At 40.3% G+C, this 25,290-nt stretch overlaps 1 protein-coding gene across 2 annotated transcripts; it reads right to left on the bottom strand.

The window, feature by feature from the left end:
• Positions 1 to 71: 71 nt before the first annotated feature.
• On the bottom strand, positions 72 to 25,017 carry yeats2 (YEATS domain containing 2). 2 transcript variants are annotated; one of them, XM_061694884.1, is made up of 29 exons: positions 24,874 to 25,017; positions 24,368 to 24,482; positions 24,167 to 24,264; positions 21,659 to 21,751; positions 21,357 to 21,587; positions 19,652 to 19,770; positions 18,037 to 18,198; positions 15,767 to 15,878; positions 15,628 to 15,672; positions 15,399 to 15,567; positions 15,039 to 15,281; positions 14,639 to 14,806; positions 13,868 to 13,959; positions 13,268 to 13,456; positions 12,850 to 13,078; positions 12,610 to 12,768; positions 11,295 to 11,419; positions 10,695 to 10,844; positions 9,669 to 9,851; positions 7,957 to 8,317; positions 7,754 to 7,888; positions 6,667 to 6,817; positions 6,448 to 6,524; positions 6,273 to 6,352; positions 5,207 to 5,411; positions 4,230 to 4,465; positions 3,448 to 3,522; positions 3,219 to 3,292; positions 72 to 2,656 (listed from the first exon to the last, which is right to left on the bottom strand). In XM_061694884.1, exons 2-29 carry the CDS (start codon positions 24,465 to 24,467, stop codon positions 2,548 to 2,550), a joined length of 4,170 nt encoding a protein of 1,389 aa, XP_061550868.1. In that variant the 5' UTR covers positions 24,468 to 24,482; positions 24,874 to 25,017; the 3' UTR covers positions 72 to 2,547. The 2 variants fall into 2 exon arrangements, with proteins under 2 accessions (XP_061550868.1, XP_061550869.1); XM_061694885.1 differs by lacking the exons at positions 72 to 2,656; positions 3,219 to 3,292; positions 3,448 to 3,522; positions 4,230 to 4,465; positions 5,207 to 5,411 and having other exon boundaries at positions 6,273 to 6,316.
• Positions 25,018 to 25,290: the final 273 nt, after the last annotated feature.

Genomic DNA, 25,290 nt, shown 5'->3' with positions numbered 1-25,290 from the left:
ATGTGTGTTTTGGTATAAAATGCAACGTTGGCCATTTTTGGAGTATGTGACAGCATTTGACAGAGACTTACTAGAGCTTTTTTGTTGTTTATTACAAGAATATTGATAATATTTTTGGTTTTCACTGAAACATGAAAATACAACGTTGGGGGTATTGTCTACACTCGTTTGGTTCAATAGCCTCAACATCCACTCAGACCAACACTTGGTCAGTATTACACACAAACAAAATGCAAAAGTTGTACACTAAAAGCCATTACCAACACAGTATCGGCTGATTACACATCCAAAAACCACAATTACACACGGGCGCACAAACACGCTTTTGTCATGTTATGATCTTGGATAAAAATATAAAACAGACTTGCAAACAGCTTCTACAACCCCAATTCCAATGAAGTTGGGACGTTGTGTTAAACATAAATAAAAACAGAATACAATGATTTACAAATCATGTTCAACCTATATTTAATTGAATACACTACAAATACAAGATATTTAATGTTCAAACTGACAAACTTGATTGTTTATAGCAAATAATCATTAGCTTTGAATTTTACGGCTGCAACACGTTCCAAAAAAGATGGGACAGGTGACAAAAAAGACTGAGAAAATTTAGGAATGCTCATCAAACACCCGTTTGGAACATCCTACAGGTGAACAGGCTAAACAGGAGCTTCCCTGAATTGCTCAGTCATTCACAAGCAAAGATGGGGCGAGGTTCACCTCTTTGTGAACAAGTGCGTGAGAAAATAGTCGAACAGTTTAAGTAGAATGTTCCTCAACGTACAATTGCAAGGAATTTAGGGATTTCATCATCTACGGTCCATATCATCATCAAAAGGTTCAGAGAATCTGGAGAAATCACTGCATGCAAGTGGAAAGGCCGAAAACCAACATTGAATGCCTGTGACCTTCGATGCCTCAGGCGGCACTGCATCAAAAACCGACATCAATGTGTAAAGGATGTCACCACATGGGCTCAGGAACACTTCAGAAAACCAATGTCAGTAAGAAGAATCACCTTTTATTGTCATGACCATGCATGCATGCACACAAAATTTTATTTCTCTGCATTTTACCCATCACAGTGAACACATACACGTTAGTGGAACACACTGGAGCAGGGGGCAGCTGAAGAATCCGGGGAGCATTTCGGGGTATCAGTGTCTTGCTCAAGGACACCACAGCATTGAGTCCGGGGGATGTTGGCGGATGGTCCAGTCGGGGTCTTTGGTGCCCCACGGTGGCGGGCGATGATCTTAACCATTGGGCCACGGCTACATACAGGTTTTGGAAAAACATACGCTGCCATCCAAGCAACGTCTTTTTCATGGACGCCCTTGCTTATTTCAGCAATGCAATGCCAAACCAAATTCTGCACGTTACAACAGCATGGCTTCGTAGTAAAAGAGTGCGGGTACTAGACTGGCCTGCCTGCAGTCCAGACCTGTCTCCCGTTGAAAATGTGTGGCACATTATGAAGCGTAAAATACGACAACCGAGACCGCGGAGTGTTGAACAGCTGAAGCTGTACATCAAGCAAGAGTGGGAAATAATTCCACATACAAAGCTTCAACAATTAGTGTCCTCAGTTCCCAAACGTTTATTGAATGTTGTTAAAAGAAAAGGTGATGTAACACAGTGGTAAACATGACCCTGCCCCAGCTTTTTTGGAACGTGTTGCAGCCATAAAATTCTAAGTTCATGATTATTTGCTAAAAACAATAAAGTTGATCAGTTTGAACATGAAATATCTTGTCTTTGTAGTGTACTCAAGTAAATATAGGTAGAACATGATTTGCAAATCATTGTATTGTTTTTATTTAAGTTTAGCACGACCCAACTTCATTGGAATTGGGGTTGTACTTCACATTGATCACATAAAGAGTGTACATGATAACATGAGTTGTTCAACTTGACAGATAAATACTGAGACTGGTGACTAGAACACATACTGTAATAAAAATTATGTCAACATTATGAACCTTTACCAATTTATGCGATCATAGTGTGAATTAAAAGGTTTTGAACGCGGCACGTGAATAAAACCAGCACAATTGCATGACCATTATTACCCCCGCAGGGTAACACAGTACTACATACAGTACTACATGAAAGGATGCTCATCATGGCAGATCCTTAGTTACCATGGCAACAGTAGATTTGCTTAAGGGGGGCATGAACTACAGAGTTGAATAAGAAAAATTGGAATACATAAAGAAGTGTCAGTCTATGGTTGATTTGGCCCAGGCTTCCTTTTTGTGATTAACTAGCAGGCTGTGTGACAGGAAACATTTTCGTTCAAAAAATAAAAAATAAATAAAAAGAAATATCTACTTATGAGGTAAGCGAGAGTGCAACTATCTGTGGAAATCAAAACAAAAGAGCCACTTGCTGTGGCGTCTAGGAGCAGCAAGGTGGTGAGCCCTTTAAGTGATCAAGTCAATGAGATCATTAAGCGAGAGGACCTTTCTGGTGGGAATGTGGATCCGGGAGACTTCCAGCTCGTCATCAAGGTTAGGGACGTGTCAGCTTTGTCCGGCTTCAGTTGTCCTTAATTAGGTAACCCATGTGCGAGTTGGTGAGGAAGTCACAGGTTGGGATGCTACAAATGGCTTGGTGAACGTTCATGGCCGTGATCTCTCTTGGAGCCCTGTGCGTAGGGGAGGAGAAAAAACAACAACAACCGTATCCATAAGGGACGACGTGTTTGCTGCGGGAGTTCTCAAACCTTTAGGATCCAGGGAGAGGGGAGAAATTTTACTAAGGACCCACCATCATAATCCTGATTGAGCACAACTATCATTGTCATGGTTACGAACGCCATACTTGACATTGGTTCTGTAGTAGATGGGGCAGGGATTTTATCAAGACAGTGCCACCCCCTCAAAACTTGCTGAATTCTGGGAGGCTTAAAAAAATGTGGTGTAACCAGAGGTGGGTCTGAGTCATTCTGAAGTAAACAGTACTCTTACTCAGTACAATTTTGGCTCTTTGAGTTTGACTCTCCTGTATTTCTTGATTCTTAGGGTATTTTGACAAAACCATATTGCAGGCACGTTATTAAGACATCTTACAACTGTTTAAAAAATGCATATTAAGTCTCCTTTAAAAAAAAACTAACTTATCAAAAACTGATTCAGAATAACACACGTAGTGTAAATGGAGGATGGAGGATGGAGCATGTTGCGTGTTAAAAGGCAACTTCAACTGACCTGTTCTGAGGGGATTTGGCAAAGGCGGCAGCCAGAGCTTCTCTCAGGATGTCGCTGGCCAACTGCTCTGTTGCCTGCAGTGTACACACACTTTAGTCATGAGAAGAAAGAACATCTCTCACAGCACGTGGTGAAATGTGCAGTACTGTGAGGTCATACTGTATAATTCATCTCTTCAGTCCAAGTACGGTAATGGAAAATGGAGTCTCTGCAGTAAAATGTGACTGACCTTCAATATCATGTCTTCAATCACCGGAGCAAAAAGGTTCTTCTCCACCTCCGCAGGCTGGAAGGTGATCCCAATCTGAGAGAGACAAATTTGGTTTAACTAAATCATCTAAAAAGCAAAAAAAATAATCTTTGGTTTTGTAAGAGGGAGAGTTCGTAAAGTAATATAATTTAAGACATTCCCAACAGACAACAACAAAGCGCAAGAATATTTTGTTTGTGTGGTAAAAACAAAATCATGGAATGGTTTATTTGCCTCAGTGATTCTCAAAGTATGGTAAATGTACTACCAGTCGCACTTGGGCTCTCTCTAGTGGTCTGCAAAAGCATTACTGCCTGAGTAGAGTTCAGTTGTTTTTAACTTTAAAGTTCAATAGATTTGTATTTAAGCTTCAAGAATTTACCTTTTAAACATTTAGGTACAATTTTTATTGAACTTTTTTGTGTTATATATTTTACTTGAATTACAGTTGTTCCTTGACTTATGAGTTTAATTCATTCCGTGATCAGGCTTGTAACTCAAATCCCTAATATATCAAAGCAATAATAAAATAAATAAATATATTAAAAAAATGAAAAACAAAATTAAAATAAAATAATGCCTCATGGCTTACAATAATATGAAATAAGCGCTGTTGTTGTGATTTCGTAGTTTTTTGTTGGTTGGTATATTGTTTGGCTTGAAATAAACTTGTAACGAACTAACTGTAAAAGTGTTGATTTTGTTCTGCATTTAGTGCAAACAGAAAAATTAAACAATGGTCAGTCCAAAATGCTCCTGACCTGCTCGGCTGTTTCACTGACAAACTGGGCCGCCATGCAAGGCACCAAGAAGAACTTGGGCTCAGTGTCGGCCTCTTGTTCCTCCTCCTTGACCTTGAGTTTCTGGCACGGTGGCATCACGGTGATAATGTCCACGATCTCGTCGTCGGCCTCCTCCGGTTCGGTCTTCAGCAGATCTTGCATCTGCTCCAGCCGTAGCACCAGCTCGTCACTGCTGGTCAGCGTGGTGGGACACTCTGCAAATAGATTCCTCGTATATCCGTCACATCATCTCACTCGTGACAACAGTCAGAGATGCCAATTTACATTACTTCATATTTTTAAAAAAGACCGACAATGGATTTTCAAATTTAGAGGTTCCAAAGTACATTATATTTAATCTTCAAACTGATGAACGTTATTGTTTTTTTTGTTGTTGCCAATATTCTCTCATTTTTAATTTGATGCCTGCCACACGTTCCAAAAAGGTTGGAACAGGGGCAACGAAGACTGAGAAAGTTGCGGAACCAGGTTAATGGGAAACAGGTGAGTTTCATGATTGGGTGTAAAAGGAGCATTCCCGAAAAGCTCAGTTGTTCACAAGCAAGGAGGGGATGAGGTTCACCACTTTGCTTCAACAATTAGTGTCCTCAGTTCCCAAATGCTTATTGAGTGTTGTTTATAGGAAAGATGATGGTAAACATAGTGGTAAACATGCCCCGTCCCAGCTTTTTTGGAATGTGTTGCAGGCATTAAATTCAAAAGGAGTGGATATTTGCAAAACAACAAAGTTTATCAGTTTGAACATGAATATCTTACCTTTGTAGTGTATTGAATTTAATATATGTTGAAAAGGATTTTCAAATCATTCTATTCTTTTTTTATTCATGTGTTAAACAATGTCCCAATTTCATTGGAATTGGAGTTTGTACATGGTATCCGGTGTCGAAATAAATAAATAAAAATACAAGCAACAAATACATTCCATGAACACAAACCTGGCTCGCTGTCAATCTGCGTGAGGATGTCCTCGATGGACTCATCGTCATTCTTGTGCAGGGGTTCTGGGTCAGGAGGGGTGTAGCCCCTCTGCCGACACCACTGCACCACCTCTCTGGTCTTTGGGGGCGTTAGAGCTTGGAGGCGAGGCGAGTGATCCAACACGTTCTGGATGGTCCGCTTAACGACCACTGCTCGCTGAAGCTACATACAGACACACATGTACACCACGTTACTTATTTCAAACTGCACTTTAAATCCTTTGATTGACACCGTTAACGAGAGCATCTGTCATGGGTTTATAAACACCTTTATACAAATGTATTAATTTTAAAGCTTTTCCAGTACTGTATAGCTGTTGTAGAGTATACGGGTCCATCTCTATATAGTAGAATGTCATGAAAAATTTTATTTAGATCCTTTATCACATCAGAAGAAATTACATTATGCCAGTGAAAAAATTTGCGTAATTGCAGAAAGAAATGGAAATATTTTATCTAAGGGATCGTACATACATTTTTCTGTATCTAACAAGCAAACTACTTGTTTAAATATTTTTGTGGCGAAAAAAAGTCAAGAATTTCATCAAGTCAACCTCGCCTTGACCTTATAATGATGTGCTCTGAGTACCGTAATAGTAAATGCCAATAAAATATTATCTTCTGGGCTCATCTGAAAGGCATTTTTAGAGGCACAGGGTGCTACAGCATGGGATTGATGAAACAATTAAGAAGAGATGAGAGGCCAGGCAGGGATACATATCTGAGTAGATGTGAAGACATGAGGCAAGCAGAAAGCTAGCTGACTCGGGGTGTGCAGTGTGGCGCACAAAGACAAAAATACAAGTATACAGTACTATGCAAATTATAACTAGTGTTGAGGGCCATTACCTTGAAAAATTAGAACTAGAATTTCGACAGAGGTGCTATCACCCTAAACTATATCCTGTTTTAAATTGCATCTTTACTAGAAAGAAAATATTTATTAAGCTGTAGGTGCATATAGTTTCTAAGTGAGGGATTGCAAAATAATGAAAATATGAACAGGCAAATAGAAGCAACCTACCTCTGATGCCCTGCGTTTTCCAATATTCCAAGAATAATACTGTTCTGTTGAAGAGGCACAGAATGGATGCGAGTCTTCAGCTAAATGGGTAGAAACAAAGACTTAAATGTAAACTGAAATGACTGCCATTCCAGTGTGTATTTTTAGTATCGGGTCTAATGGAACGCTCACTAACACTTATCTGGCACAATGAGAGGGAACTTCTTCACCACAGCTGTCATCAGCTGCATCATGGTCTCTATGTGTTCCGTGCTGAGGAAAGAGCAATTAATTATTCACTCATTAGCAAAGAAAATCATTTTCCATTCTGATGTAAAATAGACTACTCAAGAACTTTCTGCAGACAAAACATTTTTTTCCTCTCTGTGAGTGTAACAGAAGAAGCCATCCATACTTGATGAGGTCATGCGTAGAATGATCGGTGCCTTGCTCCTGCTTGACCGTGGTATGTGGAGACGGAATGTGGACAGATGTGGAGATGGGGGCCGTTGCCGGGGGTGATGGACCGGCTGTGACAGCTGTGCCAGCACATGGCTCCGTCTTCACTGGAGTAAAGGGGAAAACAAGGGTCATTCATTCAACACGCATTTGGATCCGTCGCTAATACAGCATCTAGTAGGGCATTTGTATAAATATTAATAGCTGGCGGTATACCCACACAGTTTTTTTTTTTTTTATTGTCGTTGAAATTCGTATTAATGTTGTGATGTGTGGTGTTGAGTAAGGACTGAAAACAGGAGCCTCTAGACACCACTGTGCACACAACCAATGGAACAAACACCCTTTAGGTAAACAGAGGAGGGAGAAAATGAAACTCCTACACCTTCTCGAAAACTGTGGCGCATCCTTCAGAAAACCAATCACATTAAGTAGTTATGGAAGCTTAACATAAGATAAACTAAAACATAGCAAATGATGGTTATGGGTACAAGAAACCACCTGTCTGATTTACCAAGATCCCAAATGGCGGATACTAAATTGCATGCTCACTCACTAAATTGTGTGCGCTGTTGGCAGCAGTTGTAAAATTGGTGGACCCAGGCGTATTTAAGGCCTGTCGTACACCAAGCGAAAAAAACTATAGTCGGAAAATTAGACATGCATACTAAGCGATTGGCCCTTGCACATATATCAACAGAAAAATTGCGACCCCCGGTGTTCTTATTGGGAAACATAGTTTTGAGGTGCCACCTATACTACTACTTAGACTTTACGCCGATCTGGTCGATACACACACATATATATATGTATGTGTGTGTGTGTGTGTGTGTGTGTGTGTGTATGTATATATATATATATATATATATAACTATATTTGTACAGCTTGGCGGCAACTGCCTGGATCTCGTGCACAATCAAATCTGCACCCATTTTTGCACAAACAAACCTTTAGTAAATCAGGCCCCAAGAAGCCCCAAGATGTCTAAAATCATTGAAGTCGTCATTTGAGAAACAAATGCCACTTTTGGAAGCCATTTTACCTTTACCAACAGGCATAAGTATGGTCTCCATCGCTGCTGACCCACTGGTCACCCCCAACTGCTTTAACTGGTTAGCAGGGATAGTCAAGACTGTCTGCTGTGAGTTGGCACCGCCAGAGTGGATTTTCAGCATGCCTGTTTTTTTTGGAAAGATGTTATATGAATTCAGCATGAGGATATTTAGTGAGATCATTTCAGCCTACCTGAAAGAGTTGAAGCAGTCTTTCCTCCTCCCGCCGCCATCCCACTGACCAGCGATGCTGCCGTGACCAATGACGTACTAGCGTTTTTGGACACCATAGCACCCACACCCTTGGCCATGCTGACAACAGGCATGCTGGCCATGCCCTTGGCAACGGTTACCGGAGCCCCGGCTGAACCAACAGCACATTTGGTCATTGCAGCAGAGTTTGCTGCCCCTTTGACCAAGGTGGCCACGGCAGTCTTCGACAAGCCGCCACCTCCTGCGGCGCTGGCGCTCTTAGCCACACTGATCACTGCTGCTTGATTGGCTGCCATCAGGAGGGAGTGGTGCTGCGAGGCAGACTTCCCACCATCAGAAGCCTGCACGGAACACAGTATGTGGCAGTTAATTAGCATATAAAACCAAACAATAACAAATAGATACATATTCAACCTAAATAGGTGCCTATACTCTCTTTACTGTATGGGAATACAGGCCAAACAATCCAAATTTAGAGCAACACACTGAACCTCCTACATGTACTTGAATTTTGTTATTAAGATGAATGCATTACAGTGAACCATCGACTATTCACTATTCACGAATTTACCTATTTGCGTTTTTTTTGTGTGGAACTTATCCTTAGCTATTCACCGAAAAACTCAAATTTTTCAGTTGTGTGTCCTAGGATGCCACAAGATGGTGCCAAAGCCCTGATGAGTAAGAAAGTAGGGACTGGTGTCAAAGAAATATGTTGAAGTGATACATCTCAACAGTGATCTTGTATGTCGGGGAGGAGCTAAGTTTACCTGGGGTTGTTAGCAGACATTAAGGAGAGTCTCTTGCCCTGCTGAATGGCTGCATCTGCAAGCCATTCATTTTTAAGGGTAATAATGTAAGATGAGTTTGAAACAGGTAAGTGTTTTGGGATCATGAATATGGTATATTTACAGTTTAAACTATTAAAATAGGTAAAACATTTGGAGGGGTGTCAATTGTGACCTTTACTATTCATGGCAGGACTCATTCCCTACCCCCTTTATTTACTGTATTTGCATAAAGACAGCAATACAAGAAAATGTGGAAAATATTCCTGAAATGGATAGTACTGCAATGTCGCTGCATTGCGTAAAAGACTAACATCTTACTGTAGTTTACAGCTCTCATTGTATGAGGCTAATGTAAAGCTTATAGTCCACGGACATGTTGGCCATATTTACAATTTCACCCTGAAGTTCAAGAGAGACAGTAGGAGTGCGATGAAAGCAATCTATTAATGCTTGCTCCTCAGTCTGTTCATGTTAGGTGTTTTAATTCACGTTTTCCTTGTGCGTCCTGGTGCCGTGCATCTCTGTGACGGAGCTTTGCAGATAATTAGACAAAGAATTTGCTCATTCCTCTCACAGAGAGTCCACACAATTCCAATAACTATTCCAAAAGGAAAAAGCTGCTGAGTGATCTTTTTGTGTCTCAGAAAGTGTGTTTCTTTTGTGCAGAAGCCACTGGGACTTGTGATGACTTTAGATTTTAGGTTAATGAAGTCTGCTTATTGCGTCTTATTGAATCACCACAAAACAGCTTTTCACACGTCAACCATTTTTGGGCTAGCAATATTTTACAATTACTTTTTTTTTTTTAAATATAAGCATGTCGCTCTATACATCTGTACTTTGACTGTGCAAGCCGCTTGTTGATGCAGGCGAAATAAAGGAAACAATTTGAGAAACTTACCTGCTGCTGGTTGGCAGCTGCCAAAGCGCTGACTGAGCTGGGGGTGGAGCTTGCGGCAGTGATGACGCCGCCTGTCATTCTCAATGTGGTCATCCCCGGCTTGGAAACGTGGCCTGCTGCTGTCACCGTCTTCACATAGCCATCTGACAACTTCACTTGAGCCCCATGGGAGCTGCCAACCATCTGACATTTGTATTAAGCATTTAGTATGTTTTCCCACAGGAAAGTGTTACCCTGCTATATCACAGATTTTTGTGTGCGTGTGATTGTTCTTTGTCGGTTTTTAAAGTGTAAACAAGTCTGAATTTAGACTTACCTTCAGTGAAGTACCATGTTGTACCACAACATGCCAGGCAGCACTGAAGTGTATTTATTGAGATAGTGTGTAATCAAGAACAATAAGAAGAGGCAGAGAAGGTCTCCAACTGGGCTACAGATAGTTGTTGTTCCCACAGAGCAAGACAAAATATGCCTGTGAGTGATGTACACTCTGTTTGTATGTGTGGTGAAGTAGCAGTTGCTTGAAGGTTTGTAATTACTGTACCATAATGTCTATGCTAAATTCTGTTAGTCCATGTGTAGTGCTATTCGTATTATATGTTAGTATTACAGATAGCAGATTTTCCTTAAAAAAATTATATAGTTTGGTTGAATGTATTAGTGTCTTGATATACAATGTTTAATTCTTCCTTTTTGTCATGTGTCAGTTTTACAGTAACCAACTGGGAGTGACAAAAACATCTCAACGCAAGCACGCTTTTCCTCTTATTTAAGAGACTGCGCGCGAAAAAGTGAAATAGTACTTTAAAAAGTGTGTTTTAATACTTTTTAAAATTTTCACAGAAGGAAAAAAAATAAAATAAAAATCGCAGCTTTTCTCCTATTGCGGGTAGATCTGAAACGTATGCCCCACGATAAATGGGGGAACACTGTCTGTGTATTTAACACAATCAGTTTAATAAGATAGCAGGGTAAAGGAAACAGAGGTTTTGACCACAATCACCACAGTACACAAGAGTTTCCTACCTGAGCCAAAATGGCAGCCTTCTGTCCCGCTGTGACCCGGATGCCCTGCTGAGGAGCAGTCGCTGGAGATGACGTATGTGCATGTGCTGCCACACCTGAATGCCCCTGCTTCCCTGAACCCTGTGATGGCTGGCCCACAAGAAACGTGCCCTAAAAATAGGCATGGGAAGCAGAGCCACCAAAGCCACAGAATCATTTTATAATCAAGAATAAGTAATACATTTCTTTGTCTTAAGCCCACTGACTATGGAAAGAAGAGCAGTTCTGAGCTCTGAACTGTGGATTTGATGGCTCAATGCAAAGGTTAGTGTTCTAAAAGTGGCTACTGGATCAGTGTTGCTTCAAGGACTTATAAAGTCTCCATCCATGGACAACTAAAATATCTGAGAGGATAGAAATGAAGGTTGCATGTCCTTCCATTGGATAAAAACCAGACCCTTTTCTACAACAAGTAAAAGACAGCTTATGTTCATAGTATTAAAGTTTCCCATCAAGTTTTGATGAAATAGAGACGGGTTAGGAGGACTGTTGGATGTTGCCTCCAGTGAGAACCAAGCATAGTATGCAACATGTCTAAGTTTGAGTAACAATTCCACCCACCTGAGGGGTCTGTTTAAGGATGTAGGATGTGTAGGAGAGGTTGGAAGGCAAACTACTGGATGATGAGGAGGAGGAAGTTTGAGTGCCCCCTGCGCCTGCTGATGAGCTGCTCTGAGACTGCTGACCTAAATTAGACAAAAGCACACCAGGCATAGAGCTCATCAAGAATTGTCCCCTTATTCTTCATCAAAAACAATAATTTGAGTCATTTCAAATCAATTTCAATAGAACTTGACAGTGAATGTGCAGAGTAAAGCCTGTAGCTTGACCCAGGCGGGGGGTGGGGGACATATGACAACGATTGACTCAAAGTCCCGAGGACAAGAACAGCTATCTGAATTTGTAACTGCCACCAAAAAGCCCTGCAGAGGTTGGTAGGTGGTAGTCATTTCTGAAGTTGGTTTCTTCAGGATAATTGCCCGTCATTTATCAAACAGTAACTTATTTAATACAAGGAGAGGGATGAAGGAAATGTCAAGGCAAAAGGCTTCTGGCCAGTAAGCAACCCCTGGATACTGACTCAGCAGATTTACATCATCGTCGTTGCTGTCATCATGGGACTATTATTGTTGTTCATATGGCTGTTGTTGTGAGTATTGTTCTCTCATCCCTTCCCCAGCTTCTCAACCCCTCTATCTACCCTCTGTCACTCTATACTCCTCCTTCTTCTATCTCCATCCGACATCACCCCACAGAGCCTGGGTTCTGTTCAAGGATTCTTCCTTAGAGGGAGTTTTCCAATGCATCTGTTGCCAAGTGCTTGCTCATGTGGGGGTTAAATTGGTTTCCTTATAATCTATGAGAACTGTGGCTATTGACCTTGTGAACTGGCGCTATATAAATACAATTGTCATTGCACCTGAAAGGTTCACAAAATATATATATATATATATAGCTTTTACAATGTACAAGATGAAACCACATAGAAAGGATCAGCGTTATTCAGCATGTTTAAAATTATTGGGAACATTAGGAACCTAATATGATCCAACTGGAAAAAAAATGCTGATTGAGACATCATAAAGGTTAAATCTTTGATCAAGCTCTTGTATTGAACCTTATTACAGGCGTATCTAATCAAGTGTCCAGTGAGTAAAAGTGAGGACTTGCACGATTTGCACGACATTTCAGGAGCAGATTCAGTTTTTAATTTGCTGAGAAAAAAATTCTCAGAGAGAGAGAGAGAGGAATTACAATGTCAGTGTGTTCCCTGGCCGTCGCAGGAATAAAAAGAAACAACTGAGGGCGATGTCCCTCCTACTGTTGTAAATGTCTGTATTACATAGAAGTAAAAATAGGACAAAACATGTCTCACCTGCACCGGAGGCTCGGAGGATGGCTCCCTGTGGGATGAGAAGCAGCTTGCCCTTCCCTGAGGGGTTCTTGCTGTTGGTGGTCAGGTAGAGCTTGGTGCCCGGAGGCAAATTGGCCAGATTAGCCAGATTGTTGGCAGGCAGTTGAAGAGTAGCCATCACTACATGTAAAACAAACAGAACAATGATTCACACACAAGCTGAAAAATTGAAGAGTGAATTTTGCAACCGAGTGAACTGACCTCCAGTTTTGCCACTCGAACCCCCACCTGCCTTGGCTGTCGCCTGCTGACCCGAGATGCCGCTAGCTCCGCTGACAATGGCTTTTGCTACCCCCTGAGCCAAAACCTGCTTTCCTCCCACCACCTTAGAGACAGAGGGGTTGCCTTTGGCGACCAGAATCTGCCCGCTGCTGATGGCCACCTGTTTCACAGCAGACTGGAGCGTTGAACTCACGGGAATACCTAACATCTAGTAAGAGGAAGAGTTCCACATGAGCTTCTAACAACACAGAGTAGTTACACTTCTCACAAAATTATGATGAAAGGTTATAGAGCATTTTATGTTCATCCTGAATTTTCACCCAAAATCCCAATGTCCCTAACTTTTTGTGAGTAATGTATATTGACAAATTACCTCTATTGTATATAACAGACTGACCTTGTTTGTTGTGGTTCCTGAGCCCCCTCCACCCTGCTTCTGGGCAGACATGGAGATCATGTGTCCTCCTTTGACTGAGACAAACTGATGTGACGCTGTACCAGCTGATTGCTGTTGGGTGGTTACCGTGGAAGCCATCTGCTGCTGCTGCTGTGTTGAAACTTCACCTGGCTCCTGCTTGATGATAACCTGTAAACAAACACATCAATGAAATATCTAAGTGCAGCCATTATAGACGTTGCAATTTTTAAACCTCTTATTAAATACCTGCTAAAATTTTATCCTGCCTATTGTATTGTATATTAAGATATAACAAATCTAAGCCTTGTGAAAATATAAACATAAAAGGCTTAAACTACCTTAAATTGCTTAATTATCTCTAAAAAAAAAAAAAAAAAAAAAATGTAATCCCCACCCCATCTTCAGCGTGATGCTCTATATAAAAATCTTGCCAAGGCACTCACATATGCTGAGGATATATCACCAAGCTATTAATACCATATTTCTTTGTCAAAGATACAGTTACGGCAAGACTGTTTTACAATTAAATGGGAGAATTTAAAGTCATATCATTCTTAAAACAATCAATATTCAACTCACTTTCATTCCAGATGAGAGGAATGTTCCTGTGTGGACTTTAGGGGCTGGAGAGCGGGTTCCCTGAGCAGCAGACTGCTTTGCCGAGGGGCTTCCTGTGGAGAAGTGTGCACACAAACAAGAAGTCATGGGAAAGATGACAGAGGCTGCAGTTCCTGACATCCATTCCAAAGACTTTTAAGCAAGAGTGTATTTTCTTGGCAGAGAACCTTTGAGTTTGGGTTATTAATCCTCATCGACTGCTTTGGAACACCCACACCAGCCTAATAGGATTAAGGGTAAAAACACAGCTATCTTTCAAGTTCTGTGAAACCTATGTTGACGTGCTGGTGGCAATATACAGTATCTGCTAAAAACTACACATCTTGTCAGTAGGTGATGACTGCTGGGTATGTTTCCAATTTTCTCCAACGTCTTAATATGACAATGAGCACATAATCTTAGTCACCATGGCAACCTCTCATCCAGCATCCTTACTGCTGCCTCATCACACTTTTCAAATGTCAATGGTTCGAATAAGGCAGAAAAAAAGAGAAGGGTGGGAGTGCACGCATCTCAATTTGTGTTGGTAAAAAAGGACAGAAAAATGAGGTACAGGGATGAAAAGAAGAAAGGGAAACTGGTTGGTGGTGGCTATTATATGTTCTGCTTTAAAGTATATTATTACACAGCCATTTTTAACTTTGTACGTGGGCGACTAAGACACCGCTTCTGCAGGTTCACTTCCAATTTGAAGCGATGCTTTTCACAGTGAGTGGGAAGTTAAGTGTGTACCTGCGGAGGCGGCCGATGAGGGCGCCACACCAGTCACTTGGCCCGGCTTGTCCACGATGACGTAAGGGTTGTTGAGCACCGAGGATGAACTGTGTTTGCTGTGGACAGGGGTGGCGGAGGTTGGTGTGCGAGGCAGCGGTGAGTGGCTTGGTGTAGAGATGGGAGAACCTGTGTGCAGAAGAGACCACAAGATCCTAGCTGTTTGGATGTAGCATTTTCAGTTAAGGTGTTATTAATCAAAGAGCCATAGACATGACATGTGGGGCAAAATTAAATTTGTGGCTACAATATTGAGTCGCTATAACGTGTATGATTTATTTTTTTTTATTTGTGTCAAGACATTTGTAGGAAGAAATCTTGAAGACACACTTGGAAATGACCACCAGGTGACGACTGATACCTGAGACAATTTTGCAGCTCATTGTTATTGGTTGGAACGACTTCCCAGGAGACTCAGCGGGGCTAGGCGGCTGTCCTTGGGGAACAATCTTGCAGCTTGCTGTAATGGGCTGGAAGGCTGAGTTTCCATGGGAACCCAGAGTGATCCTATCACTGGCTTTGGGTCGTGTCGGTGTGCGTTCGCCCGCAGTGAGGCCTGAGCCGTGACTTCCTGCTGACCTACCTGTGTCCGCTTTGAGCAAAGCTGGACAAAGTTAAAACAAAGAATATCATATTTATATTTGTAAAGGCAATAAGAGGCCTTTGGGAAAATGTGAACATTATTACTGATTAAAGTGAATAAATGTTAATTTAGGTTTACCTTTGTCGAAAGTGAAATCATACGAGATGGGCGAACTGGAGTGACCGCAAGGCTGCGAGGTCGAGGTGGCCGTCAATGGGCTGTTCGCTCTGTGAGTCACCTTGGAAGAAGATGACTGCAAGATGTATTCCTCGCCAAGAGAATTCCTTTGAAGCTCCACGTCCACCACCTCGAGGAAAAATAGCCGGTAAAGAAAACTAAACAAACAAACAAAAAAAGATTAACTTACTGTCTCTGCACCCAGTGTTTGCAGCCCGGTGTAAGTTCGGTCAAGCTGCAGGAAGATAAAACTACATTTGTTCCATGGTAATCATCCCAATTAAGAGGGTCAAAGCTATTTTGTGAATTCAAGTATGATGTGATCTGACCTTCAGCTGATGGATGATGTCGATACGTTTGTTGCGAGGGTCTTTAAAATGGATCTGGATCCTTACAGGAAACTCACCCCATCCGCGACGGGTTAAATGAAATGGAGGCTCGCTGAAAATAGACGAAAGAAATCCCCTATGTGTCGTTTTAATGCACAAATTGCATTATGGCACTGGGAAATATACGATGCTCCCGACCTGGATTCTTACAATTTGAAAGTTGAATTTTGAATACACCTGGATGTATACAGTACTGCATGTGCAAATTCATGCTGTAGTGTGTATATTGAAGTACCGTACTTTCTCGTATATAATGTGCACCCATGTATAATATGCATCCCCAAAGTTGACCTAAAAATTCTGGAAAACCCTTCTACCTGCAGTATGTACAATTCATTTTTAGAATGCATGATTTTGCTTCTATCCATATGATCAGAACATGACATATTATATGTATTTTGCAGATATTGCACACTAAAAATGCAATCTCAAAAGTCCTCAAGCTGTCAGTCACAATACAGCATGTGAAAAAGACAACAAAAAAGCTGTAAGCACTCCAAAGTTTGGGTTAGTTTATCGAAAACAGATGAGGAGGACACACAGTAAAGCCTGCAGAGTGCTCGTCATGCAAAAAGGAGCTCACGTCTAATATGACGATGCTTTAAAGTAATCTTTTGTCTTCTAAAATAATTGAAGCTTTCTTTTGCATGACTCATTGCTCTCCATTTGGAACTTTCAGCCATTGTTACCAAGTGCTTGATCCTCCAGGGTATAGGCACAGTACACGCGAATGGGAGTGGTTATTTTATGTTTGTACACTCGTGACTCACATCAGTTCAGGAGCTCTGATAGAGGGAAGGCTTCAAAATAAAGTGAAACATGACATTTTTATTTTAAAAAATCCAAAATAAAAAAGAAAGACAGTAGAACCTCCAAAGTCAAAGTCTGTTCCGTCGCACTGGATGACTTCCAAGTTGTTCCAATTCAATTTAAAGTGAATAAAATTTATGGTGTCGGGAGATTGTATTGGTATTGCTGACATCCTCAGGTCGATGAATTGATCGCAAATGGTCTGTTCTGGTTGTCTTAGAAACCTAGTATAACGCGAGCCTAAGTGTTAACGTGGAAACTCAAGTATTTATCCTCGAAGTTCGAGGCACACCCCAACCTTGAATGGTATGACTCTTTTGGGATGCAAAATGGCAGTCGTAAAGATACTGTACATAGAAGAGGCCTCTGCCTGCCAACTACAGTAGTCGACACATTCAGGATAGAGCTGTCCTATCTAGCCTACGTGTATTAACTGATGAAGCCTGCTTGGATGCAAGGCGAAAGGTTTTATATGACAACTAGAACAGTCCAGTTGCAATTGATTCAATGCCCTGAAAACAATGACCTAAGTGAATGGGAATATTCACAGGCAAATTGCTGATGCTGACAATAAATTGTGCTTTTGTTGACACACAGCATGAGAACTCAAATTTGTGGCTGCCTTTGAAAAGATTGTGCAACATGGTACTGTATCTGCGTGTGTAACAGATGTCAACCCTTTCGAATGCCACAAAAAGTTAAAATTTCTGACTCTACTGTTTTCATCACACTTTCACCTCTTCCATCACAGGTACCCTTTTGTGGTGGCATTAACAATAATCACAAAAAAATAAAAAATAAAACACTGAATTCATCTTTTAGATGCTCACTTTGCTGATCTACAAACCTTTTTTGAGTTTAGATCTGCCCTAAACATGATCCTTCTAGGTGACTGCATGGCGTGTATGTGAGTAGGTGTGCCCACGTTCAGTCATAATGAGCTGAGTCATTGTGAGACATCACTCTCCCACCACAGCGAGTGTGTACTTTCTTGTTTGTGGTGGAAAAGGGAAAAAAGGCTGGTGGAGAAACAACAGTTATCTGTATTATTGAAGGTTTGAAAGTGGAGAAATTAGATCATCAAGGACCTTTTAATCAAATGGCATGTTTCTCCTGATGAATTTATTTTTTCACAGCAGGTCTTTCAGAAATGAACACCAGACTGTCACATTTCTTAACAAGCAGCTTGTATTCTTACTTCCTTAATTTTAGCTGGGGATTTCAGGAAAGAGGTGGGGAAAACTAATGACCTAGAATATTAATTAAGGGTTGGAAGTAAACACAGTGCTGCCCACAGACACACGAGAGTGTGACGCGACTGCAATTGGAACAGGTTTTTCGCTCCGATCTGCCCGAGGCAACCACTTGAAAACAACAAGCAAACACTGATTGGGACTAACCTGACTTCCACCAGGTCATTAGGTTTGTAGCTAGGGTGCAAGAAGAACCAGACTTTCTTGACAAAATGGTCGATGCTGGGCTCCTTCCTGGAGCCCCTGACGTACACCATCCACTTGTGAGTCGACTGGTCGTTCTCCTCCCGCTTATCGGGAGGAATGTATCTAAGGGGACATGGAGACCACAAAAATCATTTCAAGACTTTCCACCATTATTGTGATCTATAACCTGTGCATCTCCATTAAAATATTTTCGAGAGGGGAAGTAAAAATTACCAACTGAGACAATCTGGTTGCACAAGTGTAATGTAAAACATTTTCAGAATTAACCAATCACATTCACACTCCTGCTAAATGGTGGTCAGCACACACCGGTCACCACTTAAAGTGCCTCTGATTAACACCAAATAAAGTTTAGCCGTTCTAGGAGGCCTTTCCAGACATTTTGTTGTCACATCTTATCGCAAAAACCATGACTCAAAGAGAGTGTTCACGGCATCAAAGGGATTGTATTGTTTAAAGACAACCTGAGTAAATATAAAATCAATTTTCTAAAAGATGAGGGGAAACAAAATCCAGGGGGTCTTTTATCACATCGTCGTTGCACTCTTGGAGTTAGTTTGGTTGGTAGACCATTCGTGCGAAGGTTCATCACTGTTCCATGTTTTCTCCATTTGTGGGTAATGGCTCTACTGTTGAGCCTTGGAAATGGCTTTGCAACCTTTTCCAGACAAAATAACTGTTTCTCTTTGTTCTTGAGTTTCTTTGGATCGTGGCATGATACGTTTCTTTTTTAGATCTTGTACCAAACTACATTTTGTCTGTCTTAGGTGAATTTTTTTTTAATTCAACAAATATGGCAGTAATGAAGCCTGGGTGTGGTCAGTGAAATTGAACTCGGCTTTTCTAAAACTGTTGTCAATCACAGTTAACTCATGATTTAAAATTTTCACACAGGGCCAGATTGGTTTGGATTTTATTTCCCTTAATAAATAAATTCATCATTTCGAACCAGAATTTTTCTTCTTAAATACCTGGACTCTAGCTTCCCATCTATCGATACACTTCCTCTCACAGCTGCTCAGTTTTGACTGTGATCGTGTAATACAGCGTATGTGACTAGTGAGTCACTGATTGAAAAAAACAATTTAGAAAAAGTGGGTGTGTTGATGATGTCTCCACCACGCGACCAGCATGCTGAGTAGGGTTGGGCATGAGAATCGAGAAACGATTGGAAGAGGGACTAATGTTCCGGTTCTCCTGGAATTATTCAAATTTAAAAATTTCAGTTTTATTTTAGTCTATGCTGCGGGCTGCTCAGAAAATTGATGTTCAGAATTTCGACACCCTTTATTTAAACCATGCAAACATTTTTGACAAAGGCCCTAAAAGAATCGGAAATTATAATTGTTTGGAATTGGAATCAAAATAAGGAACCGGAAACGTAACCGGAATCGCTCAAATTCAAACGATGCCCAACCCTAATGCTGAGGATGCATGTGAGGAGCCGTTAGAATAAAACGTGGTATTGTTGGAGACCTGACCATCAAAATAAAGTTGTGAGCTAATCGAATAATTGAGCAACTCAAGGTTTCGTTTAATCCAGTAAGTCATGTACTTGGAAACATTTCCCACGACGATCGTCTTCTTTGCATAGAGTCTGGATGCCTCATCTCCAGTGGTGTTATAGGTCAACTTCTGCTCATTTCCAACCACCGTTGGCACACCAAATGTATCCTACAAGCAATAGTACAACATAGGTTAAATGTAGAAGATAAATTTAGTGGAGAAGTCACCTCCGAACAACAATGGCAGATAATGTTAGATTCCTGGTTATTATAGTTTAGCGGCTGACATAATACCACAGTTGAACCTCCAAAGAAGAAAACAGTGGTGCCTTGAGATACAAGTTAATTTGGTACTGTGACTACGCTCGTAATTCAATACACCCCTAGCTCAAAATCATGTTTACCTGTTGCAATGAATGGAAAAGACATTAATCCGTTCCAGTCTCCTAAAAATATTAGTGTTTGTTAGTTAAACGGAATTCTCTTTGTTTTATGTTTAGTTTGATAGTAAACCTCAGAGAGTTGCAATAAACAGATTAAAGACTCTTTTTTGAAGAATTGTTCACTATCTGCCAAACTGCTGCTTATTGTGTAGTGAGTGAGTTCACTGCTGACAAAAAGTACTTGTATCTCAAGTTTACCTTTGCAGGTCAAGGCCCATAAATAAATAAACAAATAGGGCGGATGACAGTTTGTACCTAAAAACACTCATATCTCAAGGCACCACTGTAGATTATTTGTAGTAAACAATTTTCAGACCAATTACCGTAATTTCTCATGTATAATACGCAACCCCAAAGTTGACCTCAGAATTCTGTAAAACCCTTCTACATATGTATAATGAATTTTTATTAATTTTACATACTTTTGCTTCAGTATTAACTGTATTTTGTTAGTTTAAAAAAAAAAAATAATATTCTGAAGCTATGCACTTTATTTTAACATGTAATACACACTTCTTTCTTTTTTTACATGCTCTTATTTTGAAATTCACAGCCCTACCTTTATTTAGTAAATGAGAAAACACACAGTTGTGCTCATATGTTTGATTACCCAGGCAGAATTTGTAAGATGGGTAAAATTCTTGAAAGAAAACATGAAGGGCCAGGCGAAACATGTTTAATTTTATTTTAATTGGATTCCAAGTAAACTGTCAAGCATTTCAGAAAATTTTAATGTGAATCATTAAACAAAACATAACCATAAAGAATGATGGCTGTTGTTCAGTCCTCAGTCGTATTTAAAAAAAACTATATTTCACAAATTCTGCCAGGGTATGTAAACTTATGACTAGAAGTGTAAATATATGCAGTCTACGTACCCCTGTCATATTGGAATAAAAGTGTAGGCTGCACCTTAACATCTAGGTGGGGGTGGCATATTAGAATGAAAGTGTACACCTTTCTCATAACCTCTAGGTGGCGGTGGCATATTGGAATGGAAATGTACAGCTTTTTCAGAACCTCTAGATGGCGGCATACATTTATAAAATGTGAAGGTGTTTTCCATTTCCCCCTATATCTATGTATAATGCGCACTATTGACTGTTCACAGTTTTTTGGGGAAGAAAATGCGCATTATACACTAGAAATTACGGTAAGTGTAATTGAATTATTTACCGCGGCATACTTAATGATCTCTTTGATACACTGTGTACACTGGTTGGGAATCACTGCTTAAGTTGTTGCAACTTTCGGCATGTCCCATCAGGTAACAATAGAAATACACAAAAGTCATGCAAATAAGTGGACTCACCTTCCCAGTGTTGCGACCAGGTCTCCGTTCAGACCGACTGCTGTCCTCTCTCCACACTCCCTCTGCATCCTTGTCAGTAGCATCTCCATGCTGCGAAAGGGACTCTGACTCAGACTGGGCCAGTGAAGGAGTCTCTGAGCCCTGGTTGAGAGGGGAGGAGGAACGAGACGGAGACTCTAAGAATCTGCGGATGGCTGGATGGTTTAGCACTGCGGGGTCACTCTTAGAGCTCTGCAAGCATACACAGTAATGTTGGAATAAAAAACAGTTGACTGCAGTATTATGAAAACTGAGAAAATTACCTCCTGGAGCTTTGTCATGCCAGCGTTGGCATAGAAATTGGCCACTATGCACGCTCTCAACTTGTCCATCATTCTTCGGGCTTCATTGAGTCGCTAAGAAACAACAAGAAGTTTAGTTTTTTTTTTTTTGCTTTTTTATCTTCACAAATTTAAGTAGGAATTTTAAACATTACACAACACATATTGTTGAGAGTACACTGAGGATAGAGCAGGGGGAGGAAAGTGTCAAGGAATGACAAGCACCAAGGAAAGCTTTATAGGACTGTACTGAGACCAGCCATGTTGCATGTTTTGGAGATGGTGGTAATGACCAGAAGACAGGACCTTTGGATTATGGTACTCGACACTAAAACCAATGTACTCTGTTTTTCACTCTGCACTTAAGATTCACTGCGATTGGCTGGCAACCAGTTCAGGGTGTACCCCGCCTCCTGCCCGATGATAGCTGGGATAGGTTCCAGCATGCCCGCGAACCTAGTGAGGAGAAGCGGCTCAGAAAATGGATGGACTTAAGATTCATTACTGACAACAACTACTCTATCTATCACTGTACTTTATATATGGTGGTATGGGCCCCTTTATTTCTATGATGAGATATGAACTGGATTGTCTTCATTTATAAAGTCTTGAAAGGCAACATGCCATCATACATCAGCACCATAGTAATCTAGTCTCATAATAACCACTCAAGTGGCTGTTTACTGCTCAACGTTCCCCGGAATAAGACTGAACTATTATATATAACTATTTCAATAACATGATCAAGAACTATTTAACTTCCCTGCTAAAGCTACTTCCCCCGTGACCCAACCTCAGATAACCAGAAGAAAATGGATGGATGGATGGATGGATGTAAAAGTTTTTAATATTGTTTGTTCTGTTTCTGTCATACAGGTGCAAGCTCGATAAATTAGAATACTGTTGGAGAGTTCATTGTATTTCAGCTTTGAATTTCCAAAAATGAAACTCTGAAACTACACAGATTCACTCAACACAAGAAAATACTTTTTAGAAGGGCAATTCCAACCTCATTTCCATATTAAAATCTTTTTGACAGTTTCTATATGTAACATTCTCATTTCTTGGAGATCGTAAAATATGGGTTTTTGTTAGCTGTAAATTAAAATAATCCAAATAAGAAATAAAATCATGGAATAGTTTACGCTGTATAGTAAATCTATTTTTTTTAAACCTAGGTTTTCTAATTCTAATTTATTGAGATGCACCTGTATGTCTTCTCGAAATCATTGAAAATGAGGGCTTATACGCCTGTACCCATACTCATAAAAATGGTCCGCCTCCAATACTACGAAACCGATACCACTTCACCAGCATGACATATACCTTCCTGGTAAGGAGCCTTGTCAGCCATACTTTAAGGTAAACATGGACAACAAATACTTTCAACTGTCTGCAAATTATGCTCTGCAGCGATGGAGCGTCTGGAAAGCACTCAAGCTCTGTCGTCGCAGCGGAGTGGCACGTACGCCACCACCACATTCGCTCGCCTGGCCCTACTCTGCCCCGCGGGCCCTGGAGTCTACCTGGTTGATCCTGCCAATAGTAGAACTACAGTGGTAACACAATTAAAATGCCTTGTGTTACGGCCACATATAAATTATGTGTGGCAAGACTGTTAGAAAAACATGTAGTTGGATGTTGAAAGTTGTTACTCTAAAAAGTGTGGTATTCACGGGAAATGTATTCAATATTCAAGAAGTTTGTATTTTTAAACAATATTTAATTAAAACAAATCACATTTCCATCATAACTGTGAGCCGTAATGGGATTATTAATTATTGGTACTTGATATCGGCGAGGAATCAAATGTAAATTATTGTACTCATGTTTCGTCTGAAAAAAAGTGGTACTGGTGCATCCCTAGATTTAAATAAAGGTTTGAAACGACTGAGATTATCAATCAGTAGAATTTTATAGTCCGATAACGATACATATCCTGATATATTTTTCCTTAAAATGACATGAAATGAAATGAGTCTTTTCTACAAATTAAATGAATAAAAGAATAAAAAAATAAAACATCCTGTGGCAAAATAAATATTACATACCATTCAAGTATCTGGTAGTAAGACCACTTTTCAAGCAATGGAGTAAAGTGCAAAGAATTACAATAAATACAACACAGTGCTTCAAGTAACACTCAAGTATGACTACCATTTATGCAGTAAAAGTATTACTAAGCGGAGGAAAAGTAAATCTTACGATATACAATAAACGATAGAGGATTATTTCGCACGATATATACTTATATCTACGATGCATATTGTTATATCGCACAGCTCTAGGTAGAAGGATGTTGGAAATGGAGCCTCCAGGTAGGAGGCAAAGAAGACGAGCAAAGAGGGGATTCATGGAAGTGCTGAAGGAAGACAGCTGGAGTTAGAGCAGAAGGTGCAGATGACAGGGAGAGACAGTTCGCTGTTTTGATCCCTGAATAGGGTTATACAGAAAGGAAAAGAAGATAGAATATATAGACTGAGTGTTTACCTGACTAATAATATCTATTTCATGCTCTTTGTTCTTCATCTCCAAAGAAAACTGCTCAGTGATGATGGCTTCTATCTTCTGGACTGTTGCATCTCGAGCTTTCCAAGGGAGAGAGAATAATTTTATATTAAATGCAACGAGAGCCAAGTTACTTAAGATGACACAAGGCAGGTGTACAATGTATTGCTTTATTGGACTTACCACTTAACTCCGCAGCTTTGTTTCGTTTACTATTTTGGACGAGTGCAATGTCTTCATAGTCGGGATCACCATCTTCTATTTTCCGTTTAATTCCCGACATATTTTTTTTATTCGCCTGAGGACGCAAAAAAACACAGGGTGTTCATTTAAAACAAATCATACTGGCGCTCCACAGTACAGTAGTGTCGATTATTTAGCATTGAACGAGCCGCACTAAGCGAATGCTTGTTGCTAACAAGCACGCCGCTAATAATAGTGTAGCGGCACTGATTGACAACTGTCACGGTTACACACGTTTTGCTCGGATTTGAATAAAATGCCACAGTGAAGCGTACAAAGTAAAACGTTAACGTGAAACACGCTTTTCGTGTGCCATAGCCTCAGAGTTGGGCAAAAAGTTTCTCGTCGTGGCTACAGCGTGTTAGCAGCGCCGTGCTAGCAGGCTAGCAAACGCTAGCGCAGCGTTTTAGGACACAAACGCGTTGTAAGCTACGATATAAACTTACTAGGAAGCCTTGTAGTGTAGAGGAACGTTCCTTTGCGGTGCATTAGTTGTAATTCAGTGGCTACGGGTACGTTTAACGATTACACTTTGCATCTTGCACACTCGTGTTTGGGGAAAATTGCTAAATCTCGGTGAGGACAAGAAAGCTAAATTGCGGGTAGCTAGCATTGAAGTTCTCCATTAACGCCACTAGGAGTCGCAATTTAACACTGTACTGTATTATTTTACTATTTTTACGAACATTCTTTTAAAACGTATACAACAAATTGACAAGAGGAATTATTTTTTTTACATTTATTTTTTATTTTTAAAAATTTTATATATATGATTTTTAAGGAGAATGTATGTATTTTTATTATTATTTTGTCATGTAGTAATTTGTATGGTGCCTTTTATTTGTATTTGTACATTAATTTTA

The sequence above is a fragment of the Phycodurus eques genome, chromosome 13 (assembly GCF_024500275.1).
Source record: "Phycodurus eques isolate BA_2022a chromosome 13, UOR_Pequ_1.1, whole genome shotgun sequence".
In the NCBI taxonomy this organism is placed as follows: Eukaryota; Metazoa; Chordata; class Actinopteri; order Syngnathiformes; family Syngnathidae; genus Phycodurus; species Phycodurus eques.
The sequence above is the reverse complement of the archived record's forward strand: the minus strand, read 5'-3'. Positions and strand labels throughout refer to the sequence as shown.